Here is a 21,053-nt window from a genome sequence, read left to right on the forward strand (position 1 = left end):
AACGAGGGAAAAAACATAAATATGTCGATTATTGTGTTTAAAAACACACTATCATATATAAAATTACATTTCCGTAACTTGAGCATGAAAAGCTGACTTTATTATATACGACACATAACAAAACTTAAATATGCCGATCATTCTCATAAAAACACACAACCACCTGTCAACTTGAGATAAGGCTTGGATGAGTGCACATATGAACCCTCATTTCTTGAAATAAACGAGGGACAAAACATAAATATGTCGATTATTCTGTTTAAAACACACTATCATATATAAAATTACATTTCCGTAACTTGAGCATGAAAAACTCACTTTATTATATACGGACACATAACAAAACATACATATGTCGATTATCCGTCAATTATCTGATAAAAACACACAATCACATATGAAACTACATTTACGTAACTTGAGCATGAAAAGCTCACTTTATTATAACAAAACATACGAGAGTAGTGTACAAATAAATACGAGCAAATGTTAAGAAAAATAATCTAAGGGCACTTGGATTTGCCCTTGGAATTCTTCAAGTCTCTATAGCAAGGGCACTCATCTTTGTGACCATAAGTCCCGGAAGGCACACAATGGCACTTCTCACAGCAAATCCCACAATACTTCAAGCATCGATCTTGCACACCAGCTTTCGAGCACCTCACCGCGCACTTGGAGTCGCAAAAACCTGTCATAATTCATTTATACCAACCACATTTCAGTTTCTCGCTGCAAAACTGTAAAAATAATAAGACCAGCATATAAAAACCGCGAACTTACTTGATCCGGCCATGGCTGTCTGCAGGGACTGACATAGTACAAGAGCAACAACGAAGAGGCTCGCTACAACGAATGTCGTCTTCATCGTGATTTTTCTCCCTTCTGCGGTTATTTCTTTGAATTTTTGACGTGTGACTATGAGTTTTAGAGAGGGTTCTAACTTCTATATATAGGCACATTTTTGGGGTGAGTGTGAAGTTGTTGTGAAAATTGTTTAGCTGCAAAGGGTTGAGTTGAGTGGAGTACAGACTGTCTTTTCAGGTTGTTTTCATTTCTTGGGGTGAAAATCTTATTTTCGTTCATTCTAGTATCTACCTACTTAACAACTACTCATTCCTTTTTTTGCATATTCCGTGTACGCCTGTAGATTTTGTTCAAAGTCTGGTTAAAGGTTTAAACATATCATAAGGTTTCAATAAAGTATAATTTCATAATGCTTTTTAAAATTTTTTTTTTAATTTTTTTTTTGAATAAAAGTTTAAACATGAAACTTTTTTTCAGAATTTTTTTTAAAAAAAAAAATATATTATGGAAATATACTTTAAACGAGAATTGAAAAGCGTAACGAAAAGTAACGTAAACAATCTAGTGGGATTAATTAACTTGCATGTAAGTTTTGTAAATTTGATTAAACATCATGATAAGATATTCTTACAGCATCTCCAACCACATAGAACCCTTAACTAAAAATCGTTAATACATACTATAAATAAAAAATATAGAGATTATGTAAAAAAAATTTATCTCCAATAGTGCATTCCCCTTATCTATAAATATAGTCAACCTCTTGATGTTGCCTATATTTGTTGAACCACTACAGACCTGTAAGAAATCTGTAAAAAAAAATTAATCACTTATTACCATATTTAAGTAATGTATTCTATTTATAACAACATAAAATTTTAATAACATACTATTTTTAAGATATAACTAACCAATATAGCCAATACCATCGAACACAATACCTTACAGGTTTAACAAATTTTACATAATATCCTACGGAGCCAATTTAGCCAACAAATTATAGCTAACATCATTGGAGATGTTCTTATAATAATATCCGGAATTCGAATCTTATAAAAGAGAAGGCGGGTGTGTGACATTCTATTATCAATTCTTATGTAAATGATAATATAGCGGAGATGTGAAATGCTTTCTACTCTTAAAAGAAATTGTCATATTAGATTGAAGAGAGGTCGAAAATGACCCTATAAGAATTGGTAATAGCTCAAAACTGAGGGGAGATTGTTATCAATTTTAAGGATGTTTACATCTAACTTCTAAGTAGCTTCGAGTCCTAATTAGGATCGAATAATAAAAGTATAAGATAATCTCTTCTATATAATAGCACAACAAAGTGATAATATTTTGAGATTAAAAAATCTCAATAAAAAGACTAAACTACCCCTATTTTAATATTTATATAAAAGTTGTGTTTTGTGGGAATCGAACTCGAGTTACTTCATTCTTCTATACAACCTCGTACCACTACATCATATTGTCACATGTGCTTTTTATCATACACATAATATGTAAGTGTGCTAAATGAATATTTTATTTAACTTTAAAGATAGCTACTTGAATTCCGCAAAAAAAGGATAGTTACTTGAATATTTGTAAAATTAATTTTAAAGAACTGAATTCCAAATATAAAGTTAGGCATAGTACATAAATGGATTATTATCTTATTTATTATTATTTTTTTGTTTGATAATATATCTCATATATTTTTAACATATTTTTTATTATAAAAAGTAATTAAAATGTATATATATAATTTTTAAAGAAAATATTGAAAATAGAATCGCCTATATATAAATAATCTAGATTGATATTAAATATTTAGATAAGTTCGAATTATAATGAGTCAATGAATTTTAGTTTATTTTGAATTTGAAATCAGAATTTGGCCCATTGTTCAAAAGATACTCGAAATTTGACTATATGACTAGCCGAAAAATATTGTCACATTCTACGTTTAGTAAATTTAAATTAAAAGTTCGACGAGAATATCTTACCAATAATGTGAAATTTTTTGATATCTTAAATTAATAGAAATTAATGTGTTTGAGGTGTTTATAGGATCAAGTCAATTGATTATTTGTATTAAAATTACTAACTTCACTCGTAGCGCAATAGTGTTTTGAGACTTATCCCGATTTTAAAAATATTTGAAATTTGTTATGAGATCTCACGAAATTTGTTAAAACTACGATGATATATTAAATCGATTTATTTTTCATTTTTCACTTTAAAAAAACTAGCATTTTAATAAGAATTCTTTTAGATAAACAATATTTATTGATCAAGATAATATTATACAAATATTTTGAATTATTTTAATATTTTGAATTACTCAAATAAAAGTTATAACTATACTATATTGTAGCATTTGATTCAATACATTTTATACTGTTTTAAAAAATAAATATTGTTCAATAATTTGAAGGAATTAACCGGTTCAACTAATATTTATAAAACTTTATCGAATTGAAAAATATTTAATTTTAGGAGAATAGTATACAATATTATCAAATTATTATATGAACAAATATTAGAGTTGTAATGAAAGAAACTTAAAAATAGTTTAAATAATAATACAATTACAATTTTTCCTTCAAATTTTTGGAAAAAATCATGAACATCAATAATAAGTCTTACAATATATAATTTATTTTTATGTTACATGATTGATACTCGGTCGCGTAAAAAACAGATATGGATTGTTTATCACTGATAATGTGAATACCATATATAAATTATTGCAATTTATTTATTACATAATTTTAATTTTTGAATAATTATAAATACATGTTATTTAACTCTAGATATTAATAATGATTATACATGTACATAAATCAGATATTTAGCATATAAATAATTGAAACCATCGTAATTTCCTAAAAAATATAACATACGATAATTCACATGCTAACATAGACACATATAACCTAATCTTATTTTGTTAAGAGTGCTGTAAAAAAAACTAACATTTTTCCAAACATACATACGTTAAATTTCAAAAACTAACATTTTCATTAAAATCAACTTTTATATTAACAGTAGTGTAAATTTTATATTATTTTATATTAGGATTGCAAGTAATTCTGAATTCAGTTATTCATTTTTTATCTTTTTTAAATTGAGTAAGTTAATTGTAAATTAGTAGAGAACTCAGTAATAAAATAGAACAGTTATATAGTTTATTTAAATAAAATTCAAAATTTTTGGTCAACTCTGTATTCAACAGATATATTAATTTTTAATTTTTTCTTTGTAAACATAACAGCGACATTCTACATATTAAGTTTATTTGTTTCATTTTAAACGTACACTGACTACTCTGTTTATATTTATTCATTAAATACAATTATATAACACAAACAAGAATATATAAATTTTTCTTCATAAGCTATATTGGAAACATTATTTAATTTAGTAATGTTTTGTATGAAAATGATACACAGATAAATACGTTAGAGATTATACAATATTTACAAATAAGAATATAACTAAAAATATTATAATTGCATACATAAAAACTCTAGAAAATCATCGTGCCTCGCACGGGTTATTACGCTAGTTAATTATCTTATTTAAGGAAACTTGTTTAAAAGTTAAACATGACAAGGAAATGCATGTATTTTTTTATATTAATTAATTAATATTTAAAGGAGTTACATAAAGTGAGAAATGAGTATTCAATTTTAATTTTAATCTTCCTTGAATATTAGGTTGTGTTTGGTATTGTTGTTGCAGAAATTAACAACAGCTTTTTGTTAAAAAATAGTTAAAAAACTGTTTGGTAAAATTTAAAAAATCTGCTTTTCGGAAAAGTATTTTTGGCCTAAAAGCTGCTGTTAGAAAAAGTAAGTTTCCCATACTTTTAGAAAAAGCTGTTTTTCAGCTGTTGCGGGAAACAGATGCTGATTTTACCATCAAACTTTACCAAATGTATCATTATTTTTAATTTTTCGCATCAAAACATATACCTTTCAAAAAAATTACCAAAGAGTTATATGATTTTTACAACAACACTTTTTTCAATAACACTTTTTATAATAACACAACTCGCAAACAGAGCCTTAGTCTTGCATGCGTGGCTTCAAAGTTTCAAACACAAAAGTAGGTTCCACCTTGGGAAAAGATCCATCGACATAAGCAACTTTGTTGTCCCTTTTTCTCGACGAGAAGCATTAGAAGCTACCAGCGCAAAATTGGTAAAAAAAAGAGAATATTTAACATTTACAAATTAAATTTCAAAAATTATGCTATAATTTTAATTATCTAAAATTTTATTAATTGTAAGGCGTCTTCTAATTGAATAATACCCAAATCGGTTTTTATAATTTAAAAATTGTTATGCTATTAAAAAAGAGTTACTGAAAAATCTGTTGTTGTACAAATCAGATAAATGTTTGGTAATTTTTCTGATATATATATGTTTTGATACAAAAAATTGAAATTAATAATGCTTTTGATAAGATTTGTTCGTAAAATCAGTTTCTGCTTTTCACAAAAACCAAAAAACAGTTTTTTCTAACGCCATGGGGTGTTTTTTTTCTTTAACATCAGTTTTTAGGTCAACAATACATTTCCGAAAAGTACCTTTTAAATTTTACCAGTCTGCAACAGTAATATCAAATACACTCTTAGTCGCGTTATGTACAAACAGGCCCACTATGTTGAGTACGGGATCTCCAAACTAATTACTTTTCTTTTTTTATATTTTTCGTTTGATTTTTTTACTCGTAATTTTAAAGTGTTTTAATCAGATAGAAAATATAGTTTATTTTAAAAAACTATTTTTGTAAATTTCAATACATGTATATATTTTTATTTTGAAAAGTTAATTTTTAAAAATATTATTTTTATTATACGATCATAACACTTTAATATATGTGGTAAAAAATTAAACGTCAACTACCTTATACTCCCTATATCCCTCCCATTTGTTTACACTTTTCTTTTTGGATGTCCCTTCCAATTGTTCACATTTTAAAATTTTCCAAAAATAATAAAGTTTTTATAATTTTTAAAATAACTACTACATCCACTACACCCATTTTATACATATAATATTAATCAGTTTCACTATTTTACTCATTTTTTTAACTTTTCTTCACTACTTTATCATTTTTTTTAAATTCAGTACCCTACCCAAATGTAAACATTTGGGAGGGACGGAGGTAGGGATGACAATCGAGTCGGTCGAAACGGGTTTATCAAAAACGAAACCCGAACCCGATTATTTTTACCAAACCCGATCCCGGAAAAACCCGAACCACTAAATCCGAACCCATCGGGTGCGGTTCGGGTTCGGGTTTGGTTTTGTAGATCACTATCATATTGCACCTTAATTTGCACAGACTCTTGTGAAAAATTATTAGGATCTAATTTGAGCAAAGTGTCCATAAATACGACGATATTAAAAAATTTTGGAGTTGAATTAGAGGGTTCAAAGAAGACAATGTATCATACCTCTATGAATAAAATTGTTAGTGAAATAATGTAATAATCTTGACCTTTAGTATACTTGTATTGAACATGGTTGCTAAAAATATATTTCAACGAATTTAATGCAATAGTTTGTAAAAAGTATAATTTTTTAGTACTATATTATATTACTAATATTAATACTACATTGTACATACCCGAACGGGCCTGACTTGGTGTAAAAATCTGAAACACAAATAAACTAAAACGACATGTATAAAAACAAGGTTTACTAAGCATGGGCTTTGAAAAGGTCCATTGAACTAATCAAGTACAAGCCCATCAAAAAACCATAAAGACTAGACAAGAATAGTTTTTCGAGTGTGACATAGAATTGAATTTATTTGATACGAGTGTGCTTCTAAATCAAAATGAACAACAATAAAATAAAGGTTTTCTCAAAAGAAACAATAAAATAAAGGTATGCATGTTTCAAAAATGAACGAAAAATAAACACTAAAAGCATTTTAAAGGCTTGGCACGCAGACGATTACTGCGTGCAACTCGCGCGTTAAAGCTGTCATCTACCTCTTGGACTTGTTGCTACACCTAACAAGACGGGTTAATATCCGAAAAATTAAACTGAAATTCATAAAATTCTATTTGAATTATGATTCATTAATTTGATAATCATTTGAAATAATTTAAATTTATCTAAAAATAATTTGAGTCGAAAATTTAGCGGGAAATTATCTGAAATACTAGATTTGATTATAACTTGGAATCGATCAAAACCGAATAATATATTATCAAACTGAAGTATGCGATTCGGATTAAATTCAGAAGAAATTCAGATTACGATCAGACAAAATTCAGTTTAGATATTTTCGGATCATAAATTATTCATTTTTTTTCAAATTTTAAGACAATTTTTTATTAAATTTTGTATTTTAATGTAATATTTAATTATTTTTGATTATATAATTATGTTATCATAAATATAAAATTATTTTAAATGTGAATTTTTCTAATAATACAAAATTTCTTCAATAATTAATGTATATGGACAATAATAAGCTATGATCCTTTAAACTATTATAACAAACGAAACTTAGTTTTATCATTTTTCATTCAAATTTATATCGAATTAGTTATGAACGGAGGCGGTCTATAAATATATCATAATCATAATTCGAAAGTAAATACAATCCGAAACTGATTAGCTCAAAACCACTCCGGTTATAATTGCGAGGTCTACTAATAAACGTAATTTTTTAAACAATAATACCATGAGAATAGGAGCGATCTCATTTGTTTTTGACTTTTTGACCATATTTTTATTTTATTTTATTTAAAAATAATACTCCCTCCGTCCCTCCCAAATGTTTATATTTGGGTGGGGCGCGGAGTTTAAGAAAAATGATAAAGTAGTGGAGAAAAGTTGAAAAAATGAGTAAAGTAGTGAGACCGATTAATATTATATGTATAAAGTGGTTATAGTGGAGGAAAATAGTGGATGTAGTTAATTTAAAAACTATAAAAACTTTACTATTTTTGGAAAGTTTTGAAATGTAAACAATTGGATGGGACATCACAAAAAGGAAAGTGTAAACATGAGAGGGACAGAGGGAGTAATAATTCTAATTTTCAAAGAGGTAGAATAAATCAAGTAGATACGTTAAAGTCTACGGGTCAACTAGAAGCAGCCTACTCAATTTGTATCCGCAATCTACGGCATAAAGCTGATTAGTCTACACCTCACTATGCACCTAGATTTTCAACCCCTTGTACTTTGTTTTCTATCCATATACTTGCACACAAACATATACGTACAATTATTACAAATATAAAGTTGATATATATTGGTAGATAGTGGGAGGCTAGGAGCGTTGTATGGCTCATGCTTTTCTGTCATTTTAATCCAAAAATTTATAATAAAAAAAACTAAAAAAATAATAATTTTATCTAAAAAAAAATATAGCATTGTGCCCCAAATATTATTATCAATGTGTTTCTTTAAAGAGCAATGCTGATTGTTCATGTAAATTTATGTTCCACTATACTATATTTTTTTAACGTGGTAACCCGTGACCGCTATCTTTTGGGTGCGTGCTGGGTAAATTCTACGGATTCACGAAAAAGTCTGCAAACCGCGTGAACTAAGGTAAACTGTATTTAAGCGACATGCTCTGACTCAGGAGGCATAATTATAAATCCCCTCCCGTGTAATTCGAATTTATAATCAATTAGATAGTTATCTCCTATTTAACTAACTGAAACAACTCTTGCGGATCCACTATATTATATTTTAAGATATTAATCAAAATCAAAGTGCACATAAGATGAATATCATGACATTAAAGGAATTATTCGATGTGTGTAAATGACAACATCTTGTTAGTAAAATTAATAATAAATTGGGGTACAAATTTTCTTGAAAATTAGTGGAGATGCATCATACATATAAAATTTGGGTGGTAAAAAGCGTAAATCAGATTTTAGTAATGAGATCACCTTCTAACGATTAAGCATTAAAATAGCAATAAATATATAATATATATTAAAAATAATAAATATTTTTTGAATAAAAAATAACAACCATTGCTATAATAAACAAATCAAAATAAGGACTAAGACGAGACATCAAAAATTCTCTGGTAGGAAGAGTGAGATATCCAAATTCTGACAAACGCCACTCCGTTATTACCAACCTATTTCCTACCCGTTATCTTCGCAACAAACTACAACTAAAACGACAAACCCTAGTTTACAGTACCCAATGTCTGGTAATTAAATAAATTCTTATTCTTTTACCAAGAATTATTTTTAAAATATAATCCCATCCTCAGAATTTAATATTAATATTCTCTGAATACCAACCTGAATAATTAGTAAATTTTTATTATTAAATATATATTTTAAGTTAATTTATATGAATTTATCTCTTAGCATTCTTAATCATTTTTCAGTGAATTGCTATAAATAGTTACAATTTTCAGAAATCGAAACTATTTAGTTCAAATACTGATTTATAGTTTATCGGATGATTTTTTATCAGTCGGATGATTATCGGTAATCTACTGAATTAGTCAAATATTTTTAAGTAATTTATTGACGATTTTTTAAAATTTGGTCGATTTCTATGCTCGGAAATCGGCCGATTTCCATGACTAGCTATTTAATTACTATCTCGGAAAAAACACCAACACTCTCTCGTACTCGGACTCTAACCAATAAGGCTGTAATTCGGGCCGAGCGAGCCGGACGTAATTCGAGCCGAGATTAATTGAGTCGAGCTAACCCGGCTCGTTTAACTAATCGAGCCTAAATCTCTGCGCGAACTCGATTCGTTTAATTTCACGAGTCGAGTACAACCAGCTCATTTAGCTAAATGAGTCGATTTTAACAAGCCGGACGAGTCGATTTGCTTAATTTTACACTTAATCGAGCCTAAAATTTTATTTGAACTCGGCTTATTTAATTTTACGAGTCAAGTCTAATCGGTTCGAGTAATTAAATGACCAAAAATTTTGTCCGAACTTGGCTCGTCTAAACGAGCCGAGTCAAACGCATTTAAACGTAAACTAGCCGAGTTAAACCCATTTAAACGAGTTCGAATTGGGCAAACTCGCCGGGCCTTTCGAATTACGGCCCAACCTGGTAAGACATGTGTACTTCTTTTTGCGTTATTTCAAAGACACATATAACATATGTGGAGTGCAGTCTGGAGATACTAGATATACTGGCACACTATAAATCTACAAATTTCACATTTCATTTATTACATATCTTAACTAGATAACACAGACAGTAACTAACTACTCTTTCTCTCTGCAACACATTAATAATGGAGAAAAAACAAGGCTTCTTTTCTACATTAAAGCAAGAAGTAGTAAGAGGCCTTTCTCCGGGAAGAACTCGCCGGAAAACCACTCCCGGCGGGTCTGTCTCAAGTTCTGCCACCCGTAAAAAATCCACTCAGTTATCATTGCCTGAGTTTCTGGCTGAGAAGTCTGGTGGGCTGAGGCCCGTTGAAGCATTGGCGCCACTCAGAGAAGGCCCAGATACAGAGGAAGGAATGGACGGTCGAGATGGGAAGTGGGGTCAGTGGATGAGGGCCCCATTGAGTCGTCCACCGTCGGATTTGAGGATGCTTATGGGTGTGCTTGGTGCACCTTTGGCTCCTGTGCATGTTAGCTGTAATGAGCCTTTTCCTCACCTTAGTATCAAAGATACTCCTATTGTATGTTGCTCTTTCACTCTATTATCTCCCTCTCTTTTTTCAGTTATTACATTGTTTTTGGTATAATACTATTGGTTTTCCTAGTTTTCCTAGTGCACACCCTGGAAATCGGTGTTTGATTAGTTGTCAAAATATTATCGGTGGGCGATTCATCATTATTAATAAGTTCTCGATGACAACTCATTAAACACAAATTCTTAGCAAACGCACTTGGACACACTTTATAAGATTCGTAATACTATCTCCGTCCCATAATATAAGTCTCTTTTTAAAAAATTCTGTATATGTATAGCTGTGTGCAAACTTGCACAAATTTAAATAATCACGCGCATATTTATTTTTATTTTTATTGAAACTCGAATATTCTGTTATTTGTTGCTAGGATTTACTTTAGAATGTTTGCATGTAGAGGTATGGTCTGGACTCTGGACACTGGAGCATGTTTATTATGGTTTGTTGCCATGTTTTGCAGTTTTGGTACTTTTGATATCATACTTTATTGTTGCACTTTAGAGGGTCACTATTCACTAACAATTAAAAAAATGTTTGGAGTAATTTTCTTGTGATTAGTGTTAAGAGTACTTCTATTCATGTATAATTTATCTCTTGGTTCATATTTTTGAACCTTCACACCTGCATCACTTTTTTACAATTCTAAAGCAATATACTTAAATCAATTAAATAAAATTTTATGGATTAAAGGTACTGATGTTGAAATTGGATTTTTAATGTAGTTGAAAAAAGAAACTTTGATTTTACATCATCTTCCTGCAAAAATAATGTACTATCCTTCAATATTCTGTTTGAGGGATCAGCAAAAGCCTAGAGCTCAGACAAACCTCTTCAAGTGCCTCACTTGCCTTTTATATCAAAGAATCTGCAATTTAATACATTTGTTTTCACTAAATAATTAGATGCTTCTTTGCTTCCATGCTACATGTTTTAGCAATCTGTATCTGAGTAAGATTTCTCAATTTTTATATGTTCTAGAAGAAAGCTGAGATTTAAGCCATAATTAAACTTGTTTGGAGATGGCCAGATGGCTTCAGCCTTCATTTGCTTCCATTGTTAGGGAGACTGGGGAGGGGGTTGGGAGAACAGGGGAAACTGGCGTGTTTTACGACCTTCAGGTTGCTGTCTGTTGATAATTCTTAGTCTAGAAATCCTGGGCCTTTTCTGTCTTGTTGGATGCTGTGTCGTTTGCTGCCTCAAGTGTTTAAGGGTACAGTTTAAATGGGAGTTAAATAGTTGATGACCTCAAGTTAAATATTGACTCTAATTTTCATTGTTGCAGGAAACTTCATCTGCTCAGTACATATTGCAACAGTACATAGCAGCATCCGGAGGGCAAAAATTTCACAATTGTATTCACAACGCTTATGCAACAGGGAAGGTGCGGATGCTAGCCTTTGATAGCGAGACAGCTGCAAAGGCGGTGAAGAGTAAGAATTCTTCTAGAACGACAGAAGCTGGCGGCTTTGTTTTATGGCAGATGAATCCAGACATGTGGTATGTTGAGGTTGCACTTGGTGGTAGCAAGATTCATGCTGGTTGCAACGGGAAACTTGTATGGAGGCACACACCATGGCTTGGTTCACATGCCGCCAAGGGTCCAGTTAGACCATTGCGCCGCGCTCTTCAGGTAAAACTGCCTGCGATTAATCATATGATCATATCTTTGTAGCGTTATTACCTTTTGTTCCACTTCAGGATTTGATTATCTGACTTTTAGTTTGTTTTTAGGGTCTTGACCCGCGAACAACTGCAAATATGTTTGCTAATGCCAGATGCATAGGTGAAAAAAGGATCAATGGAGAAGATTGTTTCATCCTCAAACTTAGGGCTGATCCACAAACTCTGAAATCCAGGAGTGAAGGCCCAGCAGAGATCATACGACATGTCTTGTTCGGTTATTTCAGCCAGAAATCAGGGCTCCTCCTGCACTTAGAAGACTCTCATTTGACTCGTGTGCAAACCATTGGCGGTGATGCTGTTTATTGGGAAACCACAATTAATTCATTTCTGGATGACTACAGGTCTGTTGAAGGAATCATGATTGCCCACTCAGGGCGGTCAGTGGTTACCCTTTTCAGATTTGGAGAAACAGCAATGAGTCACACCAAGACGAGGATGGAAGAAGCATGGACAATTGAAGAAGTTGCTTTTAATGTTCCAGGTCTGTCGTTAGAATGTTTCATTCCTCCTGCTGAAATTGTTGGCCATAGTTCTAGCAGTGTAACGTGTGAGATTCCCCAGAAGGAAAGATCAAAGACTAGTGTTCCCACTACAGCTTATCGAACCAAAGTTGCTGCCAGTAGTAGGGTTTATTTTGATGATACATATGCCAAAGATTGACCTTTATGTGCTGGAAATGCACATGTTAGGTTACATCTAGATTCTTGGCATAACTGTTACTGACATAGTGGCAAACCTGAGCAGGGCAGGCAACTTAGAATTGCACTTGATAGAGGTTTTTGAAACCGATTATGAATCTCAAAAAAAATTGTAAATATTTTTAGAATGTAATGAGGAATCTGGGGATTCTTTTTGACACTTGGGAGTTCAGTTATCGATTGAGGACATTTCTCACGCATGGTATGAAACGATAAGATGTTTGTTGTTTCTTCAATTTGATTCATTGCATGTACTACTTATCTCCTACCTATCTAACTGTAGAATTTCTACAGTGACACCTTCTGGCTTCTGCTGTAGAATTGTTGCAGACTGTCATATGATGGTCGGAAAGTGATAATTACTTATGAATCAGTTCCTTCTGTTAATATCTTCATTGTCTCTGTTCTATATCGAACACTGGCAGTTATTTTGGTATCGGTCTATTTTGCGATGAAGCACAGGGGTTCATGACATTATGCTCTGCAGCTGTTGCAAGCATCAGCCTGAAAAAGAGAGAAAAGTCTGCATTCACTTCAATCTATCATGCCTACAACTTCTGCAGTAAAGACATGTCCTGTCCCCATTGCGGCATTGCCCTACATTCTCATTGTCCTTTTATTCCCTTCCTAAGAGCTAATTTTAACAAACTCAATGACAAAGAATAGACAACCCTGAGTCCATTCATCACTCACTCTCATGGCATATCCATGACACCTAATGCCAACAAACTTTGCCAGCAACTCAGCTGCATAGCCTGTTAGATGCTCGAGTTTATGATGATATTCAGATTGCAACATTTCAGACAGCAGTTTAGAGTCCAGAGTTTGCAGTTTGTTCAGAAGTTTCAGCAGAGGCTATTTCTCAGGATTGGGTTTGTTAGGGTTTTGTGTAAATCTTGTTTATCTGGATAAAGCTTATCTCAAACAAACTCTCCACCTTATCCTATAAACCAAGTTTGAATCTTTCAAGACTTATCCTTTACTTGGTTTATCTTTTTCAAACTACTAACAGATTAGTTTCTCAAGTTTTATTCAAATATTTTCAAACAAACTTATCTTCCAATCTTATCTTGTGTTTGAAAATAAATCTGTTAGAACTTTGCTTATAAATACAACTCTTCATTTCAGATTTGAAGCTAACACTTTCACGAGAATCTTTCATCATCTGAAATCATCTTCTTGTTTCATACCCGAGATATTCATATCCAGAAAAACAAGAAACCTAGTTTGAGTTGTAATCAATTTGTTTATTCATATACTTGTGTATTCATATCAACTTTGTGCCGGGTTGTGGCAAGCTTGATTTCAAAGTATAGCAAGGTAGCTAGAAGGCTAAGGAATAGCAGTGGGCTAGGTAGCAAGGTAGCTTGGGAAAGGGTTTCTTTCAGGTGCTATATTTGTAATCAAGGAAAAGATTGTAAGTTCTTTTATTAAAGTTGATATAATACATTCTCTATGCTAGTTGGCATGGGGACTTGGATGTAGGCCATAGACTAGGTGTAGGGGCCGAACCAAGTGAAAACTTCTGGTGTTTTTACTTTTCAGTTTTCAGCATTCTGCATTTTATTTCTGTCATTTATTTTCTGCAGTGTAATTGAGACTGTCTCATACCCTGTCTCATTTGTAAAGGGACTGTCCCATTTGCATAAGAGACTGTCCCATTTGCCTTGACAGTTAGAATATTATTTTATCTATCGAGCCATCGAATTTTATTTGGTATCAGAGCAGGTGCATTTAATTCTCTTTTTAGTGTTTATTTTGCTAGCGATCCATGGCTCAACCAGATAGGTATTCAAACAATTATCCACCACTGCTTCATGGTGCTGAAAACTACAATGACTGGAAGTTTCGAATGAAAATCTTTCTCCAGCGTGATGCGTTTGAATGGGATGCTGTAGAAAATGGTTTCACAATTCCTATGAAAGAAGGAAAGCCAAAATCTCTCAAGGATCTCTCTCCCGAAGAAGTGAACGCAATGAATTCCAATGCTAAAGCTATGAATTCACTTCTCAATGGCATGGTAGCTACAGAATTAAGAAAAGTCTCAGCATGTACTACTGCCAAGCAGATTTGGGATACGATCAAAGTCAGCCACGAAGGCACGTCTAAGGTACGTGAAGTAAAATTAAGTATGCTAATGAGTGACTATGAAGGTTTCAGGTTGGAAAGAGATGAAAGCGTGCGAGATGCTCAAGGGAGGTTTCTGACATTGATTAACTCCATCTCACTTTTGGAACGGATCATTCCTCAATCTGAGATAAATAGGAAAATCCTCAGAGCAATGCCAAAGAAGTTTGCTCCAAAGGTTACCATTCTGCAGGATTCAACACTGCTTTCGACTATGGATACTCTAACACTGTTCAGTGAATTGGAGGAATTCGAAAATCAGTTACGTAGATATGATGAAGAAGATGAAGCTCCTCGTAAGAAAACTCTTGCACTTAATGCAGATGCAGATGAGTCTCCTGATGATTCTGATGAAGATATTGCTCTTCTAACAAAGAAGTTTCATAAATTTCTTGCCAAACGGAATGCTTCCAAACGACCTATGAAGTCACAGTTTCCAAAGAAGGACTTCAAATCTAATCCGAGCAAGGAAGTCAAAGTGAATCAAAGCAAGGATACTTGTTTTGAGTGTGGAAAGAAAGGGCACTTCAAAAAGGACTGTTACAAGCTGAAGAACAAAAAGAAGGCATTAATTACTTGGAGTGATGATGAATCGGATGTGGAGATCGATTCAGACGATGAAGTTGCTCAACTTTGCTTTGCTGGACTAGAGGACGACTCCAGTGATAATGATGAGGTACAGAATATTAAGTATAATTCAAATATATCTTCGTCTATTTTAAATTTGCAGGTCCAGGTCAAGAAGTTGAAAGAAAAAAATGCTTATTTAAAGCAAGCTTTAAGTGAAGTTCTTAGTGAAATGGATGACCCCATGAAGGAAGAAGCCCTAGTTGCTGAGAACAGATTATTGCTTGAAAGGGTTTCAAAACTTTCTGAAGAAAATCAATATCTCAAAAATGAGATTGAGATGAAAGATGTATGCCTTGAAGCTTTGAAGAAAGAATCAATATCTGTTGATTCAGAAACCGTTAAAGAAGACAGTGCTCCTGATCCCCTTGTTCCTGAATTAAAGCAGAAAGTCGAACAGCTTGAAAAGGATTTAGCTAAATGTTTTCATGGAGAAGGAACTTTGAATGCTCTTCTTGGTGAACAAAAATCTTCTCTTGATAAAGGAGGTTTAGGATGTGAGTCAATCAAGAAACGTGCATTTCAAGGCGGTTATAAGCGAGCTCCTATGAAATATAAGATGCCTTATGAGAAATGTCGAGATTGTGGCAAAGCTGGCCACCCTACATCTGAATCTAGATTATGTGGTATCAAGGGCCACTCCTCTAACTCATCTTATAAATCGTCTACTAGATATAAATCTGCTAATACTTCTGTTAATATTGTTCAGATGTGGATTAAGAAATCAGATAGACATTTATATAAGATTTGTGATACTAACCAACCAGGACCCAAGTTTAAGTGGGTACCTAAGGGATAAAGCAATTCTTGCAGGTTTGTTTGAAGGTCCATGTTCCGCGAAATAAATGGATCATCGACAGTGGTTGTTCTCGTCACATGACAGGTGATAAATCCAAGTTTCTATCTCTAGTTGCCAAGGAAGGTGGCTTAGTTACTCTTGGAGATTCAAACACCGTCAGAATTATTGGAAAAGGCACCATTGGTAATGACAGGTTTGCCATTTCTAATGTTCGTTTAGTTGATGGTTTGAAATATAATCTTATTAGTGTAAGTCAACTTACTGATGCTGGTCATAAGGTTAAGTTCGATAAAGATGTATGCTATATTGGTACTCATACTAACGAGTTTGCTTTAGTTGCCAAAAGAAAAGGAAATATTTTCGTATTAGATTTTGATGAACAGCAAGAAGAAATTTGTCTAGCTACCGTTCAAGAACAACAAGATCTGTGGCATAGACGTCTTGGCCATGTTCACATGGATCTTCTTCGGAAGATATCTTCTCATGATCTGGTTCGAGGTCTACCAAAGCTGAAGTATAAGAAAATAGAACCTTGTTCAGCTTGCCAGCATGGAAAACAGGTGAAAACTTCCTTTACTGCTAAGAATAAAGTATCAACTTCAGTTCCTTTGCAGCTCCTTCATCTAGATCTTTTTGGTCCAGAAAGGTACGTAAGCTTAGGAGGTAAGAATTATGCTTTTGTTATAGTTGATGATTATTCTCGTTTCACTTGGGTATTATTTTTACGAACTAAGGATGAAGCTTTTGTTGAGTTTAAGGATCTTATTACTAACCTTGAGACTAAGTATTCATTTAAGCTCAAGACTATTCGTAGTGATCATGGAGGTGAATTCGAGAAGGATTTCATAACCTTCTGTAAATCAAGAGGAATCACTCATGAATTCTCAGCCCCTCGAACTCCTCAGCAGAACGGAGTAGTAGAACGCAAGAACAGGACTCTACAGGAAACTGCCAGAACTCTACTGCATGAGAGTAAGCTTCCAAGAAAATTTTGGGCTGAAGCGGTACACACTTCCTGTTATGTTTTAAATAGAGTACTTATTCGTCCTATTTTGCTTAAAACTCCGTATGAATTACTTAAGAAAAGGACTCCTAACATTAGTTATTTTCGAGTATTTGGTTCCAAGTGTTTTATTTTAGATACTCAAAATAATCGAGGCAAGTTCGATGCGAAATCTACGGAAGGAATCTTCTTGGGATATTCTACAACAAGCAAAGCTTATCGTGTTTATAATTCTGTCAAGAACAAAGTAGAAGAATCCATCAATATTACGTTCAATGAATCCTCAAGGAGTATATCTCAAATTGATGAAGACACTGCGGATCTATCGTCTCATTCCCAAATGAGACAGTCTCATTCTGAAAAGAGTCAGTCTCATTTTGACAAATCAAGCAGTCAAGACTCTCCAGGTCCATCTCAGTCTTCTGATAATTCTGCAGGATCTACTCAAGCTTCAGATGAATCTTCTGGTTCTCCAAAGACTCCCGATAGTGTTTCAAATGTGAATTCTGTTACTCCTCTGGATAAATCTTCACAAGCGGAAATGAGGCAGTCTCTTTTGAATGAGACAACTCCTATTCATTTCCAGGCAGACAATTCTAATGAGGAAGAAATGAGTAATATTCAACTTCCTAAGTCTTCTAGGACTGTGAAGAATCATCCACCAGATAATCTTCTTACTGATTTAGATCAAGGGATTTCTACTCGAAGCAGACTTCATAATCTATGTGCATTCTGTGCTTTTGTTGCTGAATTTGAACCAAAGAATGCTCAAGAAGCAGTTGCAGACGAACATTGGTCTGTTGCAATGCAGGAGGAATTGAACCAGTTCGAGCGTTGTGATGTTTGGGAACTCGTCCCACCTCCTCAGGATGCCAAGATCATTGGTACTCGCTGGGTTTTCAAGAATAAGAAGGATGAAGATGGAAATATCATTCGAAATAAAGCTCGTTTGGTTGCTCAGGGATACAACCAGCAGGAAGGAATCGATTACGACGAGACATATGCTCCAGTAGCTCGTTTAGAAGCTATTCGAATCTTAATGGCCTTTGCAGCTCACAAGAAGTTCAAGCTCTATCAGATGGACGTCAAAAGCGCATTTCTAAATGGCTATCTCAAGGAAGAAGTCTACGTGAAGCAGCCTCCAGGTTTCATTCACGAGAAGTACCCTAACTATGTTTACAAGCTCAAGAAATCTGTCTATGGATTGAGACAGTCCCCTCGTTGTTGGTACGAGCGTCTCAGTCAATTTCTTGTGAACAATGGTTTCATTCGTGGTACACTCGATCCAACTCTCTTTATTTTTCATAAACGTAATAACTTTCTTTTAGTTCAAGTTTATGTTGATGATATAGTATTTGGATCTTCTAACGAATCTTTGTGTAAATGGTTTTCTGATTGCATGCATAAGGAATTCGATATGAGTTTGATGGGTGAATTGCAGTACTTTCTAGGTTTGCAAATTAATCAGTCTAATACAGGAATATTTATTCACCAAGGCAAGTACATAAAGGATCTACTCAAAAGATTTGCACTTGATCATGTCACACCTAAATCAACTCCGATGAGTACTTCAGTTAAGCTTACTAAGGATGAACAAGGTACACCTGTAGATGTCACTAAATTTCGAGGTATGATTGGTTCATTGTTATATTTAACTGCCTCACGACCTGACATTATGTATAGTGTATGCTTGTGTGCTCGTTTTCAATCTCAACCTAAAGAATCTCATTTGAATGCCGTTAAACGTATTTTTAAATATTTGAAAGGTACGAGTGACTTGGGATTATTTTATCCAAGCTCCTCTTCCTTTGACTTAATCGGTTTTTCAGATGCTGACTATGCAGGGTCACAGGTTGATAGAAAAAGCACAAGTGGTGCTTGTGAATTTTTAGGAGATTGTTTAGTTGCATGGCATAGTAAAAAGCAAACTTCAGTAGCTCTCTCTACAGCTGAAGGAGAATACATTGCAGCTGGAAGTTGCTGTGCTCAAATTTTGTGGATGCAACAAACATTGCAGGATTTTGGTATTTCTTACTCAAATATTCCTATTTATTGTGATAATACCTCTGCAATTAATATCTCTAAAAATCCTGTTATGCATTCTCGTACTAAGCATATTGATGTTCGTCATCATTTTCTACGAGATAATGTTTCTAAAGGTAATATTGAGCTTATTTACATTTCTACTGAGAAACAGCGTGCAGATATCTTCACTAAGCCTTTAGCTGAAGATAGATTTTGTAAAATGCGTCGTGAATTAGGTATGTGTTCTCTGTAATTTATTACGTGATTTTATGTAATTTATGTGTTTAAATATGAATTATGTCATAATACTTAAATATATGTCGTGTATTTATTATTTGAGTAATTAGGTTCCTGTTTATGAATTTGTGTTTTTTTTTTGTTTTTGACCGTGTGTTTATGCGTGTAAAGAGTGTTAGATTTTGTAAATCTTTTGATTAGACTTTTCATATCCTTGAAACTCGTGCATGTATTACTCTTTCAGTACATTACTTCTGTCATGCATCTCTTCGACTTCTTTTCAATCTCTATCTCTTCAATTCTCATTTTTTATTTAACCTAATCTTCTTAACCCTTTCAGTTTCCTATTCATCTTCTCTCTCTCAAACACAATCGAAAACCTTTCTCCATTTCTTTTCTATTTTCTCGCCTCTATCCATGGCACGTAAATCTACCCCTTTCACTCGTTCTCGATCTACCGCTCAGCGTACCCCAACTGATGCGGCTTCAGGTTCCAAGCGTCAACGGGTTGGTAATTTTGAACCGGAAGTGTCAAGCGGAATGTCTGATAGTTCTTTTGAGCGACATGCAAAGGAGACTACTTCGACGAAAGTGATGTCAAAGTTGATTCTGAAGGAACGCCTGTGTGATCTGGATCTTCTGAAGAAAATCGGTATTGCGGATTTGTTTGATTCAGTTGGTTGTTCGTCATTGTTGTCGCCCCCGGAGATTATTTATCCCGAGTTAGTGAAAGAATTTTACGCCAAGCTTCGTATTTTGGATGGAAATATTGTGTTCTCAGAAGTCCAAGGGAATCCTGTTTGTTTTAAGGCCGATCTTCTGGCACGGCTTACTGGTGTTTCTGACAAGGGAGTTTGTCCGTCGACAACTCATCAAGCGTTTCAAGACATTCCTGGTCTCCAGTACGAGGAACAGCTCAAGGTCATTCTTGGAGACAATTTTGTTTCGGTGTCAGTCAAACCTTCGGTAAATGATTTAACCCCAGTTTCTCTTGTTTTGTTTCGTTTATTTCATACGAATGTTATGCCTCGTAAATCCGGTCGTGATAGAGTCACTTTCCAAGATTGTATTCTTATGTCTGTTTTTGTTAAAAAGATTCAGTGCAATGTTGCTTCTTTGATTATATCCAATATGGGTCACTGTGCCAAGCATGGTTCTATGCACTTGCCATACCCTGGTCTTTTGTCTCGAGTATTTGAATATTTTTGTGCCTTGACCCCTGCTTCTGTGTCTGATAAGATTTCCGTAATTTTTGACTTGTCAGTATTAACCTTAAATGGTTTAGTTGTTTCTGAGTCCAATGAGTTAGTTTTTGATGATGCTTCTAGGAATGTTGGTGGTATTCCTAAGTCTCCCAATTATGCCTCAGACCCTTTTGATCAG

General features: G+C 33.4%; 2 protein-coding genes across 2 annotated transcripts; one reads left to right on the forward strand and one right to left on the reverse strand.

Moving 5' to 3' along the window:
- Positions 1-299: 299 nt before the first annotated feature.
- Positions 300-934, reverse strand: LOC141717351 (peamaclein). Its single transcript, XM_074519426.1, has 2 exons — positions 781-934; positions 300-688 (listed from the first exon to the last, which is right to left on the reverse strand). Exons 1-2 carry the CDS (start codon positions 863-865, stop codon positions 504-506), a joined length of 270 nt encoding a protein of 89 aa, XP_074375527.1. The 5' UTR covers positions 866-934; the 3' UTR covers positions 300-503.
- Positions 935-9,957: 9,023 nt separating this feature from the next.
- LOC141721811 (uncharacterized) lies at positions 9,958-13,097 on the forward strand. Its single transcript, XM_074524926.1, has 3 exons — positions 9,958-10,459; positions 11,754-12,101; positions 12,203-13,097. Exons 1-3 carry the CDS (start codon positions 10,064-10,066, stop codon positions 12,812-12,814), a joined length of 1,356 nt encoding a protein of 451 aa, XP_074381027.1. The 5' UTR covers positions 9,958-10,063; the 3' UTR covers positions 12,815-13,097.
- Positions 13,098-21,053: the final 7,956 nt, after the last annotated feature.

The sequence above is a fragment of the Apium graveolens genome, chromosome 4 (assembly GCF_009905375.1).
Source record: "Apium graveolens cultivar Ventura chromosome 4, ASM990537v1, whole genome shotgun sequence".
Taxonomy (NCBI): Eukaryota; Viridiplantae; Streptophyta; class Magnoliopsida; order Apiales; family Apiaceae; genus Apium; species Apium graveolens.